The 26,154-nt window shown below is 41.2% G+C and overlaps 1 protein-coding gene across 1 annotated transcript in view; it reads left to right on the forward strand.

Annotated features, from left to right (window-relative positions):
- Positions 1–22,493, forward strand: part of LOC145417539 (NADPH-dependent quinone oxidoreductase VAT1-like) — a 46,853-nt gene extending 24,360 nt beyond the window's left edge. Inside the window, exons 4-7 of the mRNA XM_080286251.1 lie at positions 14,874–15,004; positions 18,144–18,257; positions 21,052–21,181; positions 21,577–22,493. Coding sequence (XP_080142377.1) covers positions 14,874–15,004; positions 18,144–18,257; positions 21,052–21,181; positions 21,577–21,770 — 569 coding nt within the window. The 3' untranslated portion in view covers positions 21,771–22,493. The remainder of the gene's footprint in view (positions 1–14,873; positions 15,005–18,143; positions 18,258–21,051; positions 21,182–21,576) is intronic.
- The last annotated feature ends 3,661 nt before the right edge of the window (positions 22,494–26,154 follow it).

Genomic DNA, 26,154 nt, shown 5'->3' on the forward strand with positions numbered 1-26,154 from the left:
TGAAAATAAGCCAAGCATATACATATTTGGAGCACGCGGCGGGTGGGGGGGAGGGGAGAAGAGCAGGCGTGTCATATCCCACAAAACTTATTAATTTATCTGCGCGTGAAAGGGTTAATTGTAGTAAACTTAATTGCCTTCTCAGGGTTCAGTATCGTAGGAGCTAAGTATTCCTTACATACCTGACCCTCCTTTCACTTTTCAAGGCCATCATTGGTATTGATGAGCTCATTGCACAAGGCACTGGTGTTTTTGCTTTTTATCATTTCTGAGTGCCCTCCTCTTAAAGTCTTCCTCATGCCTGTTCTGTTCCTGTTGCTTGTTTTCTCTGTGTTTTCTCTCCTGTTGATGCTTGGGACATATGCCATCTTTGGCCTCTTCCTGGTAGTCCTTTTGGATGTGTTTTGGATTCTGAAATGTAACTGTTAGGGGACTTTCTTTCGAGTGAGTCTCATGGAATAGGCCCTTCTTCCTTCCTGCCATCCTTCCTTCCTTCCTTCCTTCCATCCCTCCTTCCTTCCTTCCATCCATCCGTCCGTCCGTCTGTCTGTCCGTCCGTCCCTCCATCCCTCCGTCTGTCTGTCCCTCCGTCCCTCCGTCCGTCCCTCCGTCCGTCTGTCCCTTCGTCCGTCCGTCCATTCATTCATTCATTCATCCATCCATCCATCCATCCATCCTTCATTCCTTCCCTCCTTCCATCCTTTTGTTCTTCCCTCTCTCCCCCTCTCTTCCCTTCTACTTTGGCTCTTCATAATCGGTCATGTAGGATTTTTTTTTTTTCCCTTAACCCTCAAAGCTTTTCCTGCCTTTTGTATTTATTTTTCTCTCTCTGTCCAGTTGGGCTTATGTTCTAGTTTCTCCCATGGTCCTATATAGTGTTTGGCAACATTCACAGTTTTCCCCTTTCTCCGTTCCATTTCTTACTCTGGGTTTTTGTTCCTTTTCTTTTGTTTTTTATGCTATTTCATGATTTTTTTTTTTTTGTCCAATTTTTTCTTTTGTTTTGTTTTCTAGACTGTAAGGAGAATGAAAAGCTATTTCAGGGCTTTAACTTGCTTTCTTCCATCTTCAAGGGTGCATGCTATCCTTGTGTCAGTCTCTAATGTGTTGCCTAGCTGGATCATAGGTCACTGCATCTGCCCTGTTTGGTTCTTGTCCTACTCAGCTATGACTTCTGAGGCTTTCTGTGTCAGCTTAAGAAACTGCCAACCCTGCCCAGCTGGACACTGTTCTTTCTTCATATTTGATGTGAACCCTCTACTCCCCTCACTGGAACCCTCTTGAATTGTGGTCCTACAACCAGGCTTGCTGAAGCAACATCCCATATCTCATTCATTTTTGTTCATTTATCAAGGCTCCAGCATGTTCTTGTCTAAGGTCTTTTTCAGTTTGCCTCTTGCAACTCAGCCCTCAGAGATCTTGCCTCTCACCCTTTGCACTCAGTTATCATCCTCCATTCTCTCCATATGCCCAACCATCTCAGTCTTCTCCTTGTTATCTCATCATAATACATTGAAGTCTTGTCTTTAATCTCAACCCTTCATTTGTAATCCTACCCCTCACCAGTCCTGTCAGTCAGGATGTGCTACACAGCCATTTAATCACCATCATCATCTCTGCATGTTTGAGCATATGAGTATCCTCCTCCTTTACTGCTCAGGTCTCGCTACCATGCTACCATACAGTGTTAAACTCTTAAGACATGTTGTATACAAGGACCTCTTAGTACAGTGGGAAAGCTGTATCACTGTCAGGAGAAGCAAAAACTCCCAAAACTTCTTCCACCCACTCCTTACCCATGTTAATGAGCTGACTCCGGGTTGTGAGGATTAGTCTTAGCCTCATCCAGTGGATTTTGCATTGCTGAGTGATGTCTGTTAGGACTCTGTTTAGATACCACTCCAGAACCTGCTGACCTCTCTAAGTTGGTCCTCAGAGGTGGCAATCTAAACAGGAATTCTCAGGGGAGAAATGATGATTCCATTCAGTTCTGTTTAATTCTCCTCTATGCCTACAGTATGAATATCTGAGATCCTTGACTGACTTCACAGTGACACCAGCAGTCTTCATACTGAGGGTCAAAAAACAAACTGCATGATGAAATTTGAGATTTGTAAGCACCAGTCCTTTAGCCCACACTCCTTGTGCTGTGACAGTAGGTTCTTCAACCCTGAAAGATGTCATGGACGTGATTGTCAACTGCCTCAAAACTTAGTTCTCTTGAGAAGGGCTAATTAACCAAGGCCTTTGGGTATCAGTCAGTACTTTCTTATATTTACAGTTCATTGTTGATAAGTTACTCAGCACTGCAGCAGTGTCCATTCACTCATCCCAGAAGTATAATGAATACCTGTTGTCAATTTGCAGTGCACCCTGTACATTCCATATTCCTTAGGGCCTTTATCTATTTATGCCTGATGGCTGTGACTCCCAACTAAGTACCTAAGTGGTAGTGACCGGCTAATCTTGGTGAAGGCACTATTTAATACTTGTGTTTCCTGGACCTACTTTTGTTGTGATGATGAAAACATGTATGTAAGAAAATGTTCTGGAAAGAGGTTGTCACGGGGTTTTTAAAATAAATGCAAATATTCTTTAAATGATAATAATGTTCAATAATATTGAAGAGCAGGGACAATGATTGTCTTACTAAATCAAGCAACGATTACTTTACGCTGGCTTGCTTCACACGATTCTCTAAGAATGAGAATTTATGAACTTTCTCAACAGTACACAGCAGAGACTAATTACTCAATTGCTGTTTATTAGTACTGTTAGCCTCTGGAGAAAGTTACTTCACCCCTGACAATAAATAACTAATACTAATAATAGTATCAGGTTCTTGCTGATGCTTAACTCCTAGAAAGCACAACGGATTTTAAGCTTAATTGTGGAGAAATGAAACAAGAGTTTACATTACATTAAGCTCAAGAAAAAGAACTGTTAAATTTATTGATTACAAAATAAATTTAACGTTACATATCAAAATCAAATTAATGAGATCGCACTCACTCACTCACTCAAAAGCTAAATTCTTACGCCTAAGAAAAACACCTTAACTAAACTCTTAAGTCTAGGAAAACGAAAAGAAATACTGGTCAATGAATGCTGTGTATCACCAACGAAGGGTGGGAGTCTGGAGAACTGTAGTCTAGTGGAGCCTGGGTTGACCTCTCACTTCTGGAGCACAGAACCTCACACCGTCACAGCAGACACTGGACTGAGTAACTCGTGGGAAAGAAAAGGGGAGCGCTAGGCCGCATTTTTTAATGGTCGAGTGAGCGAAACGCGCCCAAAACAAATTGCTCAGCGGAAGCGCTAATGTCTCACATTAAGATGATCACGTATGACAATGAAAAATTGATTTGACAAGGCTTCCATCCGAATGAGCGGTTACTGAACGATAAACTGGGATTCCACGTGAGTTCGTGGTTTCCCACAAAAGCCAATGTCACTAGCCGACTCGTGACATTATGCCCCATAAAAATCAAATCTTTCTTTCCTCAGAAAGAAAGATTTCAATATACATACATATAAATCCTAACTCAGTCACACAAGATTCACACTGTGGTGGGTGTGCTATCCTGCTACAGGAGAAAGTCGCAGTCGCCAGTGAGCGAAAAAACCTAGTACAGTATTTATGTTAATAGAAGCAAGCTTGAGGGAAAAACTCCGTGATGACAGTGAAAATCCTGTACTCAGGTCAAACTGAGCGAAAAGTCGCTACATTTACGCTGACAACTAATTGTTGTGTTGCGTAATGTATGTAATACATGGTGTAGGTGTGACAGTTGTGGTGTAACTGTACTTACATGTAAAATGACACAGTAAATATTAATAATATGGCGACGACGAAGGCAGAGGAGAAGAGGCAGCAGCGTGCGGCAGACGATCAGGTGGCCCGCACAGCAAAACTGCTACACTCATTGCTGTACCTGCAAAATCAATTAAGGTGGAGCATCAAAAGTGTCAATGAGACAAAAACTCTTATTAAGTTACAATTACTCTCTCTGCCTAGCAATCAGTACATGCTACGAAAAGTACGCTCTGGCTGAAAAATATGAGTGACAGCCTAAGCTTCGTACATTCGAGGTCGCCATTAATTACAGCACACGATTAGTGTCGACAAGTTGAGAATCCCTATGCAAACTCGGGCTTACGTAGCCTCGAACTGCACACGGGTCCTCAACCTGTGCCTTAACCTAGTGCCTATATTAATATTGGGGAGCTGAGAATCCTTGTGCAAACTCGGGCTTCCGTAGCCTCGAGTCGCCTCTGTGGAGTTCTCTCATCTTCCTTAACCTACAGTACTTATATTAATATCGGGGAGCTGAGAATCCTTGTGCAAACTCGGGCTTCCATAGCCTCGAGTTGCCTCTGCGGAGTTCTCTCTCGAACTTCCCCCTTAACCTACAGTACTTATATTACTATCGGGGAGCTGAGAATCCTTGTGCAAACTCGGACTTCCATAGCCTCGAGTTGCCTCCTCGGAGTTCTTTCTTGAACTTTCCCCTTAACTTATGGTACATAATATGTATGTACAGACCCTGGACATGATGTGTCCTGTGGGGCCAATGGGCGAGACGTCAGGTCTGCACCCACTTCACCACTATCCTGTCTCTCAACTGACTCAGAGATTACAGGTGTGGTTACGAACGGCACAGGAAGGACATGTCCCTGATTGGTGGTGTTACTTTGACACACACTGCAGAAATGGACAAAACTATCTATGTCTCGTCCCATCCCTGGCCAGAAAAAGTCAGCTTGGATATGGCCCTGGGTCTTCCTTTTGCCCATGTGACCTCCTGAGGCTGAACAATGACCCCATTGTAACACTGCTAGGCAGTACTTGACGGGAACGACAAACTGCAGTCAAACCTCGCCCTCGGGTGTTCGTGACTCACGGTAGAGCCGTCCTTGTTTGCGAAGGAACTTGGCTCGACCTCCCTGTGAATACTTAATCACTCGACCCTTTTGTTTGTTCCGCATGGCAACAAGTGTCGGGTCAGAATGTTGTTCTTGAACAACAAGTTGACTACACATCAGATCTTGCGGCGATTCAATGATCACTGGGGTGACACAGTCTGGAGCCTCAGCCATGGCTCATGTTACCACAGCAACTGAAGTCTGAGTAGTATCATGTTGGGTGCAACCATCCTTGACACCGGAAATGTTGCCAATTATAAGGTCAAATAAGGGTTCTGGCATGACAACTGCGAGTGTCGTACCAGTATAAAATGGAGATGCCACCTGGATATATGCCTCAGGGAACAATCTCACTGATCCATCAATAAGGTTTGCATGGATCTGTCGACCTGTGTACTGCTCAGGCCGAACTAGACTCTGCTTGACAGAGCAACCTGAGGAACCATTATCTCTCAGGACCTTCACAGGAATGTCTCCCACAAACCCTGGCTGAACAAGGAAGGTACTGTCACCTGTGGGAGGGCCTGTGGAGGAAGCAGCTAGCCACTCATGAGGCTGCTGAATTGATGCGGCAAACATTGTGCCTTGAGGATTATCTACTTGAGGGGTCGTACTCACTGCCTGTGGAGATGGAACATTGGCCATCTGTGGAGGGGGGTTCACTGTCACTGTGGGACTAGTGAACTGTGGGGGAGTACCCATACTGGTAGGGACGTGACCACCGTGCTGCTGCTGAGGAATGAAGACTGCGTTCGCTTCCTGCCTCTTTTGAGTTGGTGGAGAAAAAGTTTGTCCCGACGGTCGGTTGCGTGGCTGATACTGCTGCTGGTTAGGGTACTTGTTGTACCTCTTCCACTCAGGTTTCTGAGTGTTTTGCCCCTGGTCCTTCCACTGCGGTTTTGGACCTTGGCCATTATTCTGAGAATGGCCTTGTTGCTGGGGTTCAGTCTGAGACGGCTTCCCAGACTTGGCAGTATCTTTTCTGCTCCAGGTGTTTTGTTTACGAGTTTGATACCCGTATGCAGTGAAATACGCGTCGGCCTTTTCAGCCATTTGGCTGGCATCTTTCACCTGGCAGATCTTAAGCTGTGCTATGAGCTCTGCAGGCCACGACCTCTCTAGCTGTGTACGCAGCATAAGGTCAATTATCCCCTCACGCGTGGAAGGGGTTTCATCTTTCTCCATCCACTCATTTAAGTAAGCAGTGAGACGATCGAGGAACTGAACAGCTGTCTCCTTGTCTTGGAGATGAGCTCGCATGAACTGAACTTTGGCGTCGTCTACTGTGAGACCATACGCCTTAATGAGTGCAGCTTTCATCATCTCATACGTGAGATTGTCTCCACGAATTCTGTGGAGAATATCGAGGGGAGGGCCGTCAAATAAACTAAGAAATTGGATCCGCTTAGCTGCCTCATCCAGTTGATACATGTCTACCATGTCCTCAAAACGAGCTATGTACGGCTCGATTCACTCGCTTTCCTTGTATGAAGGAAGCTTGATGCGTGGGGTCGCCAGGACATGTGCAGGGAGAACGCTTGTGGAGCTTTGACCAACTGCACCAGATGTATCTGAAGCCAAAGAATCTCGCTTGAGCTTCAGCACTTCAAGTTCATGTTTTTCGCGTGCTTCTCGCTCGGCACGTTCGTGTTCTCGTTCTCTGTCTCGTTGTTCACACTCGTATTCGCGTTGTTCTCGCTCGTATTCGTGCTGTTCTCGCTCGTGTTCGCGTTGAATCTTACGCTCTTCACAGGCATCATTCTCGCTCTGCTGGTCCATATTATGCCATGAGAGTTTGTACTCTTTAATTTCAGTTGGGTCTGTAAGACCCATTTCTTTGGCTTCCTGTAAAAATACAGTGGTAGCCATGTCGCTAATTTACTGTGCAAGCCAAAACTAAGTACTGACTGCTGCTTCACAAACGAATGCTAATAACACAAGTAACGAATACAGACACAAGCTAGTGGTGACCAGTCTTATCTAGTTAACTGGAAAAGAATAAAGCAAAAATGTAAATGACTGGGAAGATTCAATAATTAACGCAATGGTTACGGCGGCTACCCAGGAGCGAATAAAATCGTCTGGCGTTACCAAAAATAAAGTACTAAATAGAGTTAAGTACTATATGGATTAATAAAGCAAAATTCACTTGCTAAATTAATGGTAACCACCAGTAAACTTGTGCTTATAAACTTTAATGATAAGTACCTAAATATGAACGAGTGAGTATATCTCATGAATAGCTTTAGAGCTAGGAGTTAATATCCTGGAGTGAGGTCGCCAATTGTCACGGGGTTTTTAAAATAAAAGCAAATATTCTTTAACCTCTTAACCGCGGGGCGTCACTTTCGTGACGCTTGGGAGCAAGGGATCATACCGCGGGGCGTCGCTTTTGTGATTCTGTGTTATTTTGAATTCACCCGGGCTTCCAAGTGGGGGCTTGTATCATCTATCGGTACTGCCAATGTCCAACACTAGTCAGCACTCCTAATCTCATCTGTACTCCCATCCATTGTTGACAATTTAGCCATTTCTCCCCGTTCTTGACTCCCCTCCCTACCCCCCCTCCATTACCCTATCCTCTCGCCTGCCCGGCCGTGCTACGCTAAGTAAATCTTCCCTGGAATTTTTCACTGATTTCATCCATTGAAATAAGCCCTATGTCCTATTCTTATACCAAATAATATATACAAGAAAGAAATAAGGTAAGTGAGAGTGCCATACACCTGGAATTGGCTAATTATCACCTGACAACACCTCACGTGCACTCGTTCGCTAATTTTCGCTGTTTTTTTCCCCTTGAAATATGCCCTATAATCTATTTTCGTAATAAATATACATGTAAGGAGGGAAGGGAGAACCCTAAGTGATATTTACATTCACCTGGAACTACCTAATTTATAATGTATTGTCTAGATTTCCTGCCAATCATATCAGTGCTAGACAAAGCTGTTTCAAGATATAACATTGGTAGCTCTGAATATATATATCTCCTAAGTAGGCCTCTAATCTGTTTTCGTAATAAATATACATGTAAGGAGGGAAGGGAGCAACCTAAGTGATATTTACATTCACCTAGAACTACCAAATTTATAATGTATTGTCTAGATTTATTGCCAATCATATCAGTGCTAGACTTAGCTGTTTCAAGAAGTAATATTGGTAACTCTGAATAACCCCTAGCAGGCCTCTACGCTGGTGGTCCTCCGTTATCACTCAGTTCTCTCTCAACTTCCGAAGCGAGAGTACGTATGTTTCTTCTTGCTGACTTCAAGGCCTTTTTTCACCCCCATGCAAATGGCCCTGTGACCTTTACCCCCTACTAAACCTCGTGTGGAAAGAGGTAAAGGGCTGACAATTGATAAAAGAGTGACTACGATCTTTCTATTGAGTAAAACAGTGCAAGTGGAATTGTAAATAATGTGTAAATAATGTGTAAACAGCAAGTGAAAGTAATGAATGTAAATATACGTGAACAATGGAAAATAGTTTTATAAGTTATTTCAAGTGACAGTGCACAACAGTGTAAATAAAATAGAAATGTAAATAATGTAAATAAAATAGAGAACGTAAATAGAAATGTAAATGAGTAGTATTATAAGAATACGAGTATATACCCTAGGAGTAATGAAAGTGAAAGTTTCACTCTAGCATGTCTGAATGCTATGAGTTATGAGAGTGAAGATGAAAGTGACATTCACTCTCAGTGCCAGTATACAGGACGAGAAAGTGAATGCTACGTATTTTACTGAAAGAAATTGAATCCCTACAGTGACAATAAACTAATACTACTGAAGGAAACTTATGGATAAAGACTATAGATATATATAAGTGTTATATAGTAATAGAAATATAAAGTGTGAGGGGTTTTATGAATAATAAATGACAGACTACCAAGAGCGAACTAGTGCCAGTGCGACGATCAGACGCGCTCGTAATTTCCATTGCTTTCACAGTGTTTTTTTTTTTAGTATGGATCCCAAACTACTTGAAAATTGTAGAATAGTGTTTATAGTGTTTGTATCTGGCTGTGGTAATCATATTACGGGTTGTCGGGAAGTGTAAAGTGGAGACTTCGTTACCCTACTTCAGAGGTCTCCACAAGTCCTACGGTAACCGACGAAGGCTCAACAATCATTCCAGGAGAAAGCTGAAGGTATGTGCCATAAGCATATATAATTTTATTATTCTAGGACCAATAAGTGATTTTTGGCAAATATTTTTTGAGAGTCTGTCGGAGCCCAAATAACCCCGCTGCACACGCAAGTTATTGGTAAACAAGCCCGCGGTGTAGGGGTTAAATGATAATAATGTTCAATAATATTGAAGAGCAGGGACAATGATTGTCTTACTAAATCAAGCAACGATTACTTTACGCTGGCTTGCTTCGCACGATTCTCTAAGAACAAGAATTTATAAACTTTCTCAACAGTACACAGTAGAGACTAATTACTCAATTGCTGTTTATTAGTACTGTTAGCCTCTGGAGAAAGTTACTTCACCCCTGACAATAAATAACTAATTCTAATAATAGTATCAGGTTCTTGCTGATGCTTAACTCCTAGAAAGCACAACGGATTTTAAGCTTAATTGTGGAGAAATGAAACAAGAGTTTACATTACATTAAGCTCAAGAAAAAGAACTGTTAAATTTATTGATTACAAAATAAATTTAACGTTACATATCAAAATCAAATTAATGAGATCGCACTCACTCACTCACTCAAAAGCTAAATTCTTACGCCTAGGAAAAACACCTTAACTAAACTCTTAAGTCTAGGAAAACGAAAAGGAATACTGGTCAATGAATGCTGTGTATCACCAACGAAGGGCTGGAGTCTGGAGAACTGTAGTCTAGTGGAGCCTGGGTTGACCTCTCACTTCTGGAGCACAGAACCTCACACCGTCACAGCAGACACTGGACTGAGTAACTCGTGGGAAAGAAAAAGGGAGCGCTAGGCCGCATTTTTTAACGGTCGAGTGAGCGAAACGCGCCCAAAACAAATTGCTCAGCGGAAGCGCTAATGTCTCACATAAAGACAATCACGTATGACAATGAAAAATTGATTTGACAAGGCTTCCGTCCGAATGAGTGGTTACTGAACGATAAACTGGGATTCCACTTGAGTTCGTGGTTTCCCACAAAAGCCAATGTCACTAGCCGACTCGTGACAGAGGTAAAGAGAGTCAGACAGGGTGGCAATGAAGTTAGTAGAGGAGTGAAAAATAAAAATGGTAGATTACTAGTTGAGAAGGGAGAAAAAGTGAGCAGATGGAGAGAATACTTTAAGGAATTGTTGAGCATACAGAATGAAAGTAATGCGAGTATAAGTGGCAGGGAAATGGCTGGGAGAAGGAGGGAGGTGAGAAGACAAGAAGGAATCAGAATGTTAGAAGTTGTGGAAGCATTGAAGAAAGTCAAAATGGGGAAAGCCCCAGAAATTGATGGAGTGTGTGGTGAAATGCTGAAGCATTGAGGAGAGATAGTAGTCGAATAGATGTGGAAGATGTGCAGATTGGCCTGGGAGGAAGGTAGAGTCCTGGAGGATTGGAAGTCAGGTATATTTATTCCCTCGTACAAAGGGAGAGGGGAAAAAGAAGTGTGTGGTAATCATAGGGGCATTTGTCTTCTTAGTGTAACTAGAAAAGTATACGGTAGGATACTTATTGACAAAGTTAGGGAAATAACAGGGGAATTAGTTGGAGAAGAACAGGGAGACTTTAGGAAGGGAAGAGGTTGTGTAGATCAGATATTCATCTTTAGATCTGTAGTGGAAAAGTGTCTAGAGAAGGGAACGAAGTTGTATGCAGCCTTCATGGATTTAGAGAAAGCATATGACAGGGTGGATAGACAAGGATTGTGGAAAGTATTAAGAATATATGGAGTGGATGGGGAGTTGCTGAATGCTGTGAAGAGTATGTATGAGGGTGCTAAGGCTGCAGTGCGTGTGAATAGTGAACTGAGTGAGTTTTTCTATTTGAAGGTTGGGTTGAAACAGGGATGTGTCATGTCTCCATGGTTGTTCAATCCTTATATCGATGGGGTTATAAAAGGTCTACAAGGTAGGGCAGTGGATGTTTGAGTGGCCCTAATGAGAGAGGGCAGTGTTTGGAAACTCCCTGTACTGTTGTTTGCAGATGATACTGTGTTGTTGAGTGAAGACGAAAGGGAACTGCAAAACTTGGTGGATGAGTTTGGGAGAGTGTATAAGAAACGGAATTTAAAGGTGAATGTAGGGAAGAGTAAAGCTATGGTCTTCGAGAGAGGTGAAGTCAGTGAATGTACAGTGAGGCTGGATGGTGAGGAAATGGAAAATGTGAGTAAGTTTAAGTACTTGGGTGGTGTGATGAGTAAGGATAGAAATTTGGAGGGTGAAGTGCTTGAAAGGGTACAACAAGAAAGAAAGGTTGCTGGTTCCTTGAAGGCAATGATAAGAAACAGGGAAGTGAGCATGAAAGTGAAAAAGTTATTACATGACAGTATTGTGATACCAACTCTGATGTATGGAAGTGAAGCTTGGACGTTGTTGGAGGAACACAAGTCAAGAGTGAGAGCAGTAGAAATGTGTTATTTGAGAGGAGCCTGTGGAGTCACATGGAGAGACAGACTAACAAATGAGGACGTGAAGGAGCATTGTGGTGTGGATGTGGATGTGATAGGAAGCATTGGGAGAAATGCACTGAGGTGGGTTGGCCATGTGGAGAGGATGGAGGGTGAGAGACTGACGAGGAAAGTGTATATGAGTAAGGTGGAGGTGGAGAGAGGGAGGGGAAGGCCAAGGATGAGATGGAAAATAGGGATGGAATGGAGAGGTATAGGCTATGAGAGAAGGGGGTGTGAACTGGGAGCAGGGCAATGAAATGGCGTTGGACAGGGCGACGTGGAGGTGATTTGTTTGTGGCCACCCCGTATAAGAGATTAAGGTGTCTGGCAATAGATAGATGAAAACATTGTTTAAATAACTCAAGATTTTTCTTTTACTGAAAATTAATGATCTTGTTGATGTCTGACATAAAGAATTGAAGAGTTTAGTAGGTACAGCCATTCTGACACAGTACAGTACTAATTCTGAAATCATCAAGTTGTTATATCAAAGTTCTGGGTCCTAGTAAGTTCTTTAGAACTGTCACTTTTGAGAAACAAAGATGAGCCATTATTAGTATTATTATTAATATTATTATTATTGTTGTTATTATTATTATTATTATTATTACTGTATAAGCATATCAACTGAATATATATATATATATATATATAATCAGCTGAATATATTGAGAGCAAGAAGCATGTAAAGGGACTAGAGAAGTGGAAAAAGGAGGAGGTAAATGATGATCTAGAAAGAAAAATGAATGCAAATTACTCAGAAAATAGGAAGTTATTCTGGAAAGAGGTGCAAAAATGTAGAAGTGACAGTGGAAAGAAATGTGAAAGTGTGAAGGCTGTAAGTGGTAGATTATTAATCCATGGGGATGATGTAAGGACCAGATGGAAAGAATATTTTGAAAGCCTGATGAATGGGAATAGAGGGAGCAGAGCGGCTGTAAACATGATTGGTTTTGGGGGTGTGCAGAGAAGGAATGCAGTTCCAAGAAATGTGACACTTGCACAGGTTAAGAACGCTGTGAAGCGGCAGAAAAATGGGAAAGCAGCTGGGGTTGATGAGGTGTATGTGGAGATGATTAAGTGTAGTGGAGAGAGGGGAATGAAGTGCTTGTTAGATATATGTAAGAAGGCATGCATAAGTGAAACTGTGCCAGCAGAGTGGAAAAAGGCTGTGATTTTACCTGTGTACGAAAATAATGTGAACGAATTGAGTGCAAGAATTATCGTGGCATAAGTTTATTGAGTTGCAGGGAAGGTATGTGGAAGAATTATTTTAGAGAAAGTAAGAGAGATATCAGAGGTCCTATTGAGCGATGAACAGGGTGGCTTTAGGAGTGGCAGAGGATGTGTGGATCAAATATTTGCAGTGAGACAGATAGTGGAGAAGGCTTGTGAGAAGGGCTATAAGGTGTTTATGGCATGTATGAATCTGGAAAAAGCATATGACAAAGTAGACAGAGAAGGATTGTGGAAGGTTTTGTGCAAGTATGGTGTAGATGGTAAGCTGCTTGCTGCTGTCAAGGTTTTTATAATGGCAGTGAGGCATGTGTAAAGGTAAATGGGCATCTGAGTTAATGGTTCACGATCAGTGTGGATGTGAGACAAGGTTGTCTGATGTCCCCATGGTTGTTCAGTATACTGTATATATGGATGGGGTGATGAGAGAAGTAAAAACACAAGTAATGAAGAGAGGGAAGGCATTGGTAATGAATGATGATGGATGGAATATCTCAGATTTGTTGTATGCTGATGATGCAGTGCTTCTTGCAAATACCGGACAAGAACTTGGTAGAGTAGTGCAGAGTTTTGCTGATGTCTGTGAGCATCATGCCTTGAGAGTAAATGTAGAAAAGAGTAAAGTGATGGTTACTGAGAGATAAGATGACTTCCAGTGTGATGGTACAGCGAAGGGGGAGAGACTGGAATTGGTGAGAAAGTTCAAATACCTGGGTACAGTGATAAAAAAGAGAGGAAAATATGCAAAAGAAGTGGAAAGTAGAGTGACACAAGGAAGGAAAGTAGCTGGTGCAATGAAGGCCTTGATAAGAAACAGAGGCTTAGTGTTGCAACGGCGCGAGGCTTACATGAAGGAGTGTTAGTGCCAACTTTAACGTATTGATGTGAGACTATGGTGTGGTATGAAAATGAAAAGTCAAGAGGAGAGCAGTGGATTTGGGACTGCTGAGGAATACATGTGGAGTACAGAGAGTGGATTGGATACGAAATAATGTGATTTGTGAAAGATGCGGAGCTAGGAAGTCTATGGACACCAGAATCGAAGAAAGTGTACTGAGATAGTATGGTCATGTGAAGAGAATGGGTAACAATAGAGTAGTGAAAATGGTATATCTGAGCAGATTTGAAGAAGGGAGGAGGCAAGGTAGGCCAAGGAGAAGGTGGAGGGATATGGTGGATGTGTGTATGAGGAAGAGAGGTATGGAAGTCAGTGGGGCTAGAGGACTGACAAGAGATTGAGCTGGCCGGATGAATGTTGTGAGAAGTGCATGATCAGAGAGTTGGCACTCCTTTTTAACGTGACAGTGTTCAGATTGTCTCTGTCGGATAATTATGTTTACGTGAAGCTACCGAATGTGGTGAAAGTTTTTGGTGCATCAGATAGAGCCAGGATTCGGGGGGCTTGAGTAACGAGTGAATGGAAGTGTGGCCCATTGGATTAGGCAAACTTGGGGTGTCTGGACAGTGTTACTCCTCATCCTGCCCTAGGGTGGGAAAGGAGGTCCGGATGATGATGATGATGATGAATTATTATTACATTTCTATTATTATTAGTTATTATTATTTTCATAATTATTATTGTTGTTATTGTTGTTGTTGTCATTATTGTTACTGTATTTCTTAATTTTTTTGGAACCATTTCAGCCTCTACATATTGTAATGCGCAGAGCTGGCTACTGCTTTACCTGACTGGGTTTGGGGAACCCAGTCCTTTGGCCTTGATCTTCCTCCATCAGTTGACATTCTTTCCTGTACAGGCACTGTTTTCTAAGAGGGTATTAAATTGATGGGTTTTATTCTAATACCTGCCAATATTTTTACATAAAAGATACAGATGGTAAGGCTTGTGAGGTGGCAAAGGCTTGAATGGTGTGTGAATGATGGTGTGTCTCATATCACTGGATGTGCTGTTTGATTGTTCTACTTTTGTGTTGTTTTTGTTTCTGGATTATACCTCTCCTCATCCTTTAGGTTGATGTGAGGGTTGGGATGATGATGATGATGTTCTCTGTGGGTAATTTCAGATGTAGATCCTTAAAACTGTTATCTCTAGTTGAACAAAAAGCATTAAGTGAAATATTAATACAACACTTTTCTGTCTGGTGAAGGCGGTGTGGGCTGGGCAGCAACACAGATAGCCAAGAGACTGCCAGGAGTGACAGTATTTGGTACTGCATCTTTATCCAAGCATTCAGCCATCAAAGTCAATGGTGTTGATATCCCCATAGACTACCAACAGGTGTTGTTCTGGTTTTTGTACTGTTGTAGGAACTCTTCTTCATAGGAGTCAGCACAGAGTATCTTTTGCACTTGTGTATTTATCCTAGCCTCTATTTTTTTTTTATATTTAGACTTCGTTCATTGTATAGTAGTGATTTATTAAGTAATTCACCATAGGATAAGACCTGTTGACTTATGGAATTCAGCTTGTTTACCATCTGTAGATCATAACAATAAGCTCTTGAATCATTTAAGTTACTGAGTGTTGTTATGATGTAAAATGGCAAGTACTTTCTACATAATCATTTGGATGACCAGTATACTTTACGAGGTCTGTCCAAAAAAGAAACCAAACTTTTTAAATATCACACCAACTAGCAGTCTTATCATGATTGTGACGGGAGTGCTATGTAGTGGAGGTGACCTTGAGCTTTAGCTTAACACTAGCCGCATCATGCTACGTCACTTAGTCATCGAGGTACATGCGCTTGAGTGAATGTGTGTTTACTGCACTTTGACAATATGTTGCAAATTGAGCAGTGAAGGTTTTGAAGAGCAACGTGTTTGTGTGAAATTCCGTTTCAAACTGGGAAAACTTGCTTTCTGAAAAATGTTTGAACAGGTGATGAAACATCGGTGTACAGCTGTGATCTTGAAACAAGAAGGCAGTCATCACAGTGGGTTGGAACGTCTTCACCGCTACCAAATAAAGCACGTCAGAGTTGCTTAGGTGTAAAGGTGATGTTGATCGTCTTTTTTTATTGGAAGGGTGTTAATCATCATGCGATTGTTCCACATGGTCGGACAGTCAATAGAGAATTTTGCTTGGATGTCCTGAAGCATTTAAGGGAGGCATTGCAAAGGAGGAGGCCTGAGGCATGGACTCATAAAACCTGGATGCTGTATCTTAACAATGCACCTGCTTACACATCCCTCCTTGTCTGTGACTTTTTGACGAAGCACAAGATAACTGTCATCCCCCAGCCACCCTGTTCTCCAGATTTTACTCCTGCAGCCTTCCCCCCCCCCCAGTTGAAACCTACACTGAAAGGTCATCGATTTCAGATAATAGAAGAGATAGAAAAAATTATGTCAGGTGCATTTAACACATGTTTACGTAAGCGCATGTACCTCGATGAGTAAGCGACGTTGTGTGATGTAACCAGTGTTAGACTTAAGATAAAAGTCACAGCTACACAGCTCTCCCATCGCTGTCATGATATGGCTGCTAGTTGGTGCACTATTTAAAAAGTTTGGCTTCTTTTTTGGACACCTCATATGAGTGCTGTACTTTATTATGTTTACAGGGTGTCTGCAGATTATCTTTACAACTTCATAACAAATGTCATGAGTGAATTTGTGGTACCACTGTTGGAAGACTGTCAATTGTTTCTCATCTTCAAGCAAGATGCTGTGCTATCTCACTTGGAACTAGCTCTTTGAGAGTTCAAAACAAAAGAGTTTGTGTTGGATTAGAAGAGATGGCCCATTTGCTTCATGCTAATGATACTGCTCATGCAGAAATGTATCAAATACTGTAATAAATTTTGAAATTATCTGTAACATGCAACAAGCCACATGATCTCAGTTTTGTATTTTTAATAGGCCAATGTTTTAAAAGATGTAGAAGTTGGACTCCATGTAGTTTTTAACTTTATATTTACCAAACCTACCTTTCTTTGGCTCATTCCTGCTTCATCTCGCTGGGAGCCATTTGGTAGGGTCTGCTTCATTATTATTCAGCTGGGTCCTTCCATCCAGCCTCAAGTTTGCTAGAAGGGTAGGTAGTACCTACCCTACCACTTTGATTTTTGCTTTATGGCTTGATAAGTATAGACATGAGTGGCTCATTGCTTTTCAACTATTTATACAAATCTGTTTTGACATGCTTCCCTGGTACCTGACTCACTTGTAAGGACCCTGTCCCCAGCCAGGCTTGTAGTCACACATCATTCTTATGGTAGTACCTTTGGTATAAGTGTTCATCAAAGCTGTTTCTGTTTGTTGGGTGCATGTTGATCAAAATCATTTGGACCAAGTGTGCCAGTGTGGCACCGGCTTTAAACAGTATTTTTGCTTCAGAATGCATATCTTTATTTCCTGAGTTATCTTTCTTTAGATGGGGGCGCTCACCATCCACCCACTCCATGTAGTGCAGTTCTCGGGTGTCTACCCTTTCCTCTCTTCCTTTCTTTTTTCCTTCCTTCCTCTTGTGTCTTTATTTCCTTCCTTCTTTCCTTCTCCTTCTGCCTGCAGGTGACTTTACACTCCCTCCTCTGTCTTTCTTTCCTTCATTCTTTCCACTTCATTTTGTCTATGGGTGACTGCACTGAGTGACAAGCCAAATGATTTCCTGTACACCAGGAAACCATTTACTATGCTGGGTGGTAACCATATAACCAAATTATGACACCTGGTGGTTTAGTGGATAATTAAGGCGCTCCAATTGGATTGAGCCGGTGCAGGTTTATATCTAAAGGATGGTTGGGTTTTATTGATCACGTAATGCCACCCAGGGATGAGTGAGACTGGTCACTCTCATCTTAAATACCAGGACCAACTTGCCTAGCTCTAGACTCCTATGCTCCTCATGGGGTGCCACAGGATTGGTCCTAACATTTAAGATAAGAGTGACCAGCCTCACTCATCCCTGAGTGGCATTACATGAGCAATAAACCCCAACCACCCCTTGGATATTAACCGTGCACCGCTAAATCCAATTGGAGCACCCTAATTACCCACTAAACCACCAGGTGCTATAATTTGATTATATGGTTACCACCCAATGTAGTAAATGGTTTCCTATTGTACAGGAAACCATTTGGCTTGTCACTCAGTATAGAGTCACTCATAGGCAGAAGGAAGAGGAAACAATAAAGGAAAGAAAGACAGAAGTGGGAGTGTAAAGTCACCCGTAGGTAGAAGAAAGAAAGACAGAAGAGGAAGGATGGAAGAGAGGAAAGGGCAGACACCCAAAGCAGCATTACATTGAGGGAGTGGATGGCGAGCACCCCCACCTACAACTTCAACATTCTTAATAATATTGTTCATAATAATTGCAGATTTGATGTTTTTCTGTAAGGTTCATGCTTTCTTCATTTACTTACATTTTCACCAAACTTGCACCCATACATAGCACTAGTATAAATTGCCATCAGAACTATGAGAGTGAAGTGTTAGCAGTGCGGCCACAGGGGGTGAGTCTGGTTCTGGATTCCCTCATTGGGGCTGACTTCACCACCAGCCAGCGTCTTCTTGAACCACTTGGCAAGGTTCTGTTCTTCGAGTAATTTTGTTTGCATTTTGTTGTCTCTTTCTTGGTACAAATGTATTTTATTTATGAATGGTAGTGTAAGCAATATGTCATCAATCCATCCTTTAGAGTTTGTAGAGAAATACTTATTTCATAAGACCTTGCATCAGGCATCCAAGTAAATCATATAATGCACTATTAACACCAGTTTTTAGACAGTTTCATTCAGTATCCCCTGCCTTAACTTTGTATTTGAATTCAGCTGTAACTAGCCTTTATCACAGAGTAATCCACTATTCCTTAATAATAAACTACTGTCTCACTAATATTTTGCTGCAATACAGTAATTAAGAATGGTACAATAGTTGCACTAAAAACATCTTAACTGATATTACTGTGTTTTGACCTGACAGGGCAAGGTGAGGAACACTCACCATCGTGTACCATATTTCTGTCCAGTTAGTCAAAGTTACTGTATAATGTACAATTATTTAAGCCATTCAGTTTGGTGACTTATTTTTAGCTCGTTCTTGCTACCCTCAGCTGACTTAATTTAAGTAGAGCTCGTACTAGCTGGAGGGATTTGATACAGCCTTCATTAATCTGTGTGCATGAAAGACTTTGCTTAAGCCTAACAAAATTTTCTGGAAATAGCAAGAATAAGCTAGAAATAACATCACTATATAGAAAGGGTTAAGAGAAACCTGTTCCCACTGTCGACCATGCCCCTCATATAATTCAAGATGTGTTCATCCTCCCTTGTCCTACTGCCCACTCCTTCCTGCCCTCCCATTTTTTTTTTTTTCCCTTTTCTTACCCAGCTTTGACTTACACCATACCAGCCTTCTTACAACACATGTCTTCACAACATACTCCTCCATCAGCATTCCTCATTGCCCACTAACATCCTAGTTCATCCTATCCACTCCTGTCCACCAGCCCAGAGTAGTTATGTTTCACTGTGGTGAATGTCATAACAACAGCTGCTGCGACTACCACCATACCTACAATGTCCATATTCATAAAGTATACCTTCCTATTTGCCCCATTACCCACCATCATCCTGTTCCATCATGTCCATTCATCTTTGCCCACCCCACCCAGTCTTCAAAATTGTTAGTCTATCTATCTATCTATCTATCTATTGCCAGACGCCTCAATCCCGTTTGAGGTGGCCACAAACAAAACGCCTCCACGTTGCCCTGTCCCCCGCCATTTCACTGCCCTGCTCCCAACTCACACCCCTCCCTCTCATATACCTCTCCATCCCATCCCTCCATCTCATCCTCGGCCTCCCCCTCCCTCTTAGTCAACATCTCAAAATTCATTGCACCGATATAGCTGATTTTTAACATACATTCATGTGTATGTTACAAGGGACTTAGATGGGATGTGAAAGACCTCAACTGTCATCTCTTAAAAAACAAAGTACTGATAGGATTTTTTTTTTTTTTCTTTTTTTTTTTCTTTTTTTGCCACATACCATCATAACCATAATATGAAGAAGTATTTATTGATCATACTCAACCTGATGTGCATGTATTGAGCTAAAAGGGCCTAAACTGACTGAGATAATCATGAACTGATCTGCTTTGGTCTGAGCATGAGTGAAATGGCCAGCAACAAGTAGAACAAATCAAAGCTGATCTGAATGGATGTGACATGACATGATTTAACTTGATTAAGCCCAGTTGGATGCGAAGATACTGCATGAATGGACCTAATTAGACTTGAATGGCCTTGAACTAGTCTGACTGAAACTTAATGGATGGGAAGGATCTGAATGGGTCTGAGCTGATCTGAAATGACCTGGCTGGCCAGAATAGATTTACTGGGCCACTTTGACTCTGGAACAGCACTGATGAACCTGATTTAATGTATTTGGTTCTGGCAGGACCTAACTGGCATTGAATGAACCTGAATTGGTGGTGTGACTGGAGCTGGACTGAATATAAAGAACATTAATGGACTAAGACTGAACTGAATGGACTGAATTGAACCTGAATGGGCCTGACTGGATCTTGGTGGCCATCACTGGATCTAACTGGAAATCACTGGACCTGAATGGACATAATTGGGCTTCATTGGTTCTAAATGAACGTAACTGAACCTCAGTAGACTTGACTGAACCAATTTATACTTTATATGTAATGGACCAAATTAGACCTGAATGAACCTAATTGGACTGTGATGACCCTAACTGATGCTGAATGAATTTGAATGAACCTAAGCAAACCTACTGGACTTGAATAAACCTAACAGACTGAATGGAACAAATTGAACCAAACTGGACCAGAATGGATTTCAGTTGGATGAGGTTTAGATGATGATGATGATGATAAGTTAAGGGTTGCACATTATAGGCAAGGGAGATCTGTTTTTGAGAATTTGCATACAGGTTACTATACAGATATTAAAACTGTAGAAACTGTAGTTGAACATTATTCATAACTGATTTTGTTGATTGGTGTGTAAAGCTATACTTTATCTTGCCATCTCTAGTGCAAGAGTTAAGTGGTATTTTCAGTCTCATTCACAACTACAGTGTTATCATTCTTATGCAATCGCTAATGATTTTGAAATAAATGCATTTTGATTTTGGTTCATTACTTTTTACTGTCTTTAGAATGGACAGGTATTGCAGTTTCCCAGCCTTTGATGTTATCTTGTTGCAAAAGTAGTTCTGTCATTTCTGTGATGGTGTTTAAAGATGACCAATTCAGTTTCCATTCTTTCTGCTGTGGTTATCATATTTGTAGTTACTGTGGTGTTTGATAAATAGAGATCAGTCATAAGATGCACTTATGTGGCAGGTGGTGATGCTAGGAGCTCGTGGCATGGTGGGTGGAGAGCAGAGAAGTCTGTGGCGAGTGTTGGCAAGCTGGTGGAGCACAAAAAATGTTTCCCCTTTCTCTCTAATCATGAACAACTATGGAGTGGCAGGTTAGTGGCCTGTTTTCCCGTGAGGTTTTGTTAAGTTGCTTTTTACATTGACAGTATATTGTTATTAGATAGTGAAGAATTTCATGTACGTATTGAAATATTTCCAGAGTAATAGGTGCTCATTAGCATCTGCAGAAAGGCAGTTTCAGCCTGCAGTCCATTGGGTTTACATCCAGATGAATATGGAGCAACAACAATAGCTTTATTTACTTCTAAGAAAGGAATGGTAGTTTCCTTAACCAGTTATTTATATCTTTTCACAGTTAGCTGTTACTGTAACGGTTGTATGTGTGATCTTTGTTTTTCATTTTTGTGTTGCTGATAAGCTCTGTCATATTTTTTGTTTATAGCCTGTGTACAGTGCCTTGTTTTTATTAACTATTTTCTTCCCACAGGGTTTAATTTGAATGAACTGAAGTCCAAGAACCCTGACATCTTTATTGAGGTGTGGAAAAAAATTTTAGGTTTGATCATCTCTAAGGAACTAGATCCCCATATTGACTCAGTTTGGAAGTTTGAGGAAATTGTGGATGCATCAAAGAGGATTACAGAGAGGAGGAATATTGGAAAAGTGATCATTTGCCCTTAGACTAACCTTGTGAGTTTGTTGTATGCTAACCAATGCTGCAAGTACTTGCTGCTCAAAGGAATGCAGGGTGAGGATCTCTCTTCTGATTAGTTTTGGCTGTCTGGATAATACTAGTGCAGGAGGGTTATCTTCAAGGTGAAGAGGTTAAGACACCACAGAAAACATCACCAAGAATCACTCCTGTTGATCAAGCTGCAACAGAGGTCAGACATTTTCATATTGTTATCCCCCACATTAATGTTCAAGCCAACATTAGAAGGCATTTTTCCTCTGCACCTAACAGAAAATATTGAAGTGAAAAATAGAAGCAAAAGAATTCTAAAAGAAAAGAAAAAAATGCTGGCCAAATCTCAAATTTATATTGTACTGAGAGAGATGGAGAAACCTGTAAGGAAGAGATGTTGCACCTCTATGTGACTCCCACCAGCATTTTGTGGGGTCACAGAGACTTATCTCAGGCTTTGAAAGGCTGAGGTTAGGGTGTTCCTGGCTTTACGAAATGCTCAGAAGATAGAGAAACTTTCTATTGATGATGTCTGCATTTGGAAGTTCCTGGTGTATGGATGGTTCTTACCAAGTAGCGACATCCCTGGATAATGAGGGCAGTGACCTCATACTGTACAGAGTCCTAAGAGAACTATTTAGGCCTATATGTTTTTTTTGTGCTTGCACAGGGTGATGTTGGCAAGAGGAGGAACATTGTTCCTTAGGCAGTGCAGCTTAGTGATGGGTGTGTCTGTCTCTTTCAGTATGACGGAACAGCTTACCACAACTTGACTGCCAGACTGCTCATCTACCCTTTTTTTTTTTTTTTTTTTTTTTTTTTTTTTTTGCCACCCTTTTCCCTTTTTTCTTTTAAGGACATACGCACCTCTTTGTGCCTTTGCCTCTTCATTGGCCTTATTCCCCAAGAATTCCTTTAATGCCCTATTTGCATCCACTGCCAATCCTTACTTCATTGCTGCACCAAACTGTCCCTTCCTTCCTCCCTCACCTCTCCTCCACATACTGCATACTTCTTTGCATTCTGCATAGTGATATACCTCATTTAATATCTATTCTTCATCCACTTCATTACCTTTATTCATATTGTACATACCAATCTTTTGTAACTACTGTATTACACTTTCTACCATCATCTTGCAACTTCTCTCCTTTCAGTACCTCAACTTCTACCTGGTTATTAATTTTACTGTAATATGCCATCTCCCTTCCCACCCATCCCCTTGGGAGAGGTTTCTCTGCATTGTAGGCCTTTAACAAAGCCATGGACACCCAAGCCTTAACCTCTTCAGACATGAGATAAGTCTTCTCACACCCACAAAGTGCTAGTGGTGATCACAGAAAGGAGTAACCTTTCTTCCTGATGTGTGTTGAATGAAATATAGAAAAATAAAGGAAGAGATGCATTTAGAACTGACCAACATATTGCAGTTGCTTGAACTGAGAGTAAGATATAAGTAACAGTGAGGTGTGTTAAATTAAAATTTTTGTATCAAAGCCTGTCTGTTTACTCAGTAATTTAGGGAGGGGGGAAAAGCATTAGTGAAGTTGTGTTTGTGCATTTTTTTTTTCTTTTATCAGTGTTGCACCTATTCTTTACCAATTAACTGATATTATCACACGTAAATACAGTTATACAAAATTCTTTTATTCAGCTGAGAAAAGCCTCTCCCAGTCCAAGGATTAGTGGAGGTTGAGGAGGATTTTTTAAATATGATTAGTTTGTAGTGAAGTGCTTGATATTCTTAGTCTTATAATATGTTGCTGAGCTTCCGTAGTTTTAGAACCTATAATTTCATAGGTATTCATATGTGTACGGTATCAAGTTATCCAACAATAAATATTGAAATTCTGTATCTCATAGTCTCTCTCTCACATACTCATGTATAATATAGCTAATTGCATCAGAGCTAGTGGCACTGTACTTGACTTTGTTTGATAATAACATTTTTTGATGAATTGGGGACCATCACAGGAACATGTGATTGAATTTTGGAAAGGGTCAAAGATCAAGTTCAAAAGGAGGAATACTGCTACCTTAGCAGAGATGTGAACTTAACTTTTACAGCTGACTATACATTTTTCTCAATAGCAGCAGGGTGTGTTGTTCAAACAGCTCATGTGGCTGAGGAAGACATGAAGGAATAAGGGAAATTCATTACAGTACAGATGCAATGCTTTGTAGGACAATGAAGTTGGCTGTTTCAGAGGTCGCTCTTCCTGTTTTCCTGATTCTCAAGATCTGTAGCTACTGCAAATGGACAATATAGGAGAAAATGCTCATCAGCACTGGGCCTCCATGAGCCATCAGACATGCTTTTATTTATCATCATCATCCCACCTCTTTCTGGGGTGAGGTAGGGTGCAGAAATCCAGAAAAAGGAGGTACATGTACTGTAATACAATAGTGGGGGAACTAGTTAACAGCATGCCCAATGAAATGGGCCACACACAAATTAATTCACCTTTCAAACTCCCCAGATTCCAGACTCCCCAAAATAGATACATGTTTCCAGGCATAGTTTCACATTTTTCTGTCAGACAGGGTTAGCCTGAGGACTGTCTAGCAAAAAAGGGGTGACAGACCCTTGTCATACAATCCTGTGTACATATCTGTACATAATTCATGTATCCAGCTCAGTCCCATGTCAGTTCCATACCTCTTTATCATACACTTATTTTCCATGTCTGTTCACCTTCTTGGTTTACCATGCTTCCTCCCACTTTTAGAAGACTTTAAGAGCTGCCATGTTTCTTTTACATTGATGGGTACTTTGTGGCTAATTAGCTTCGAACTCTTCTCGTGCTGTTACAAACATGAAGGGGGAAATAAAACACTATATGGTTATTTTGACAGGCATATTGGAGAAAGTACACTTTGCATGAACAGAAACAGATTTATGACCTCATTCATTCCATTCTATCGTGCTTAGTCTTTTATATCTTATCGTATCGTTTCATTTATAAAGGCTCCAGTATGCTTGCCTGCGTCTGCCTCAGTCACCTAATGGTGATCTCCATGCTGCCCGATCTCTAGCAGCCTCACTATTCAGTCGCCTATCCCTAGGTTACATTCTATCATTGACAGTTTCCTTAGAGCCAGCTAAAATATTCACACGTCATATTATGCCAGCTTCTCAGGCTGCTGTGTCTCAACCTTCAGTTCCTCTTACATTATTTTCACAACTTTAGTCAACTCCCGTCTCACCTTAACAGCCGGTGGAATAGATTCACATAACAGGTGTTGCTGACAAGACTCTACCTGTGAATGAGGGTCTGAGATGAAAGCTTCTGTGGTAGGCTTTATTAAGTGTACACATAAGTTGGCACTTCCAGTGACGGCAAACTTTTTCAATTTCTTTTCTTGTTCCTGAATTCTGGTCATCAGCATATGAGGAAGAGATGACAACACTGGGGCAGTGTAAATTTATACACTGCAGAAAAATTTTTACTTAACCATTCACTAGGTACAGCCTATTAAACACTCAAAAAAGGAGTTCATTTATCATCATCAAAATCCAGAATCCTGATGTGGAGAGATAAAAGTACTATGGTTTCATGACTTCACTGGCAGCACAGCCAGAAGAGAAAAGAATTACTACAGTAGGTTCAGTCCCCAAAGGAGTCATTTATATACAGTATCCAGATTTAAGTGATAGTGTGACACACTGACCCATCACTCCAAACTTGGCACACTTACAGACAGTTAATGTAAACTATTGAGAGGGGGCTGCCTGATGCAGAGGAATGGGCTAATGGTTAAATTTTTGATTTTGTCATTATGTGCTGTATGCACGTGAAAATCCAATAAACAAGCTCTTACATCTGTAATAAAAACTGTATGTGAGTGTAAAGTCTCCTAATTTTTTATGGCATTGTGGGTGTGTGTGTGTGTGTGGGGGGACAGAGAGAGAGAGAGAGAGAGAGAGAGAGAGACTCAATATTGCTCCGATTTGAACCAAACTTCGTAGGAAGCTGTGCATTAGGTAAGGATGGAGTGATTTGATTTTGTGAACAGTTTTTATAAGGGCAAGGTCAGGGGTTTGGCATTTGGGGCAGCAGTGTTTCTGTATCCATTATATATATATGGTGTGGGTGTTGCACTGTCAGAGTGCTCCTCTTGTTGGATACGAGCATGATCAGCCTTGATCCCACATTGCAAAGCATAGTTATGATGACAGAATAGTCAGACATTTTCTAACATCATCAGTGACTTTGGGATATCAGAAGGTGAGGGCTTCTCTGCATCGTGTCATTTTCAGTGTTGATAATACAGCACTGTAGTATGATCCTTAGTGTCAAAACTGTTTTTTGGGGGTTATGGATTCCATTTTATTGAAAAAACATTTTCTCTGATAAAAGTCAAACTGAATTTCAAACT

The sequence above is a fragment of the Coenobita brevimanus genome, chromosome 14 (genome assembly GCF_032717465.1).
Source record: "Coenobita brevimanus isolate Jiangsu-jjx chromosome 14, ASM3271746v2, whole genome shotgun sequence".
Taxonomy (NCBI): domain Eukaryota; kingdom Metazoa; phylum Arthropoda; class Malacostraca; order Decapoda; family Coenobitidae; genus Coenobita; species Coenobita brevimanus.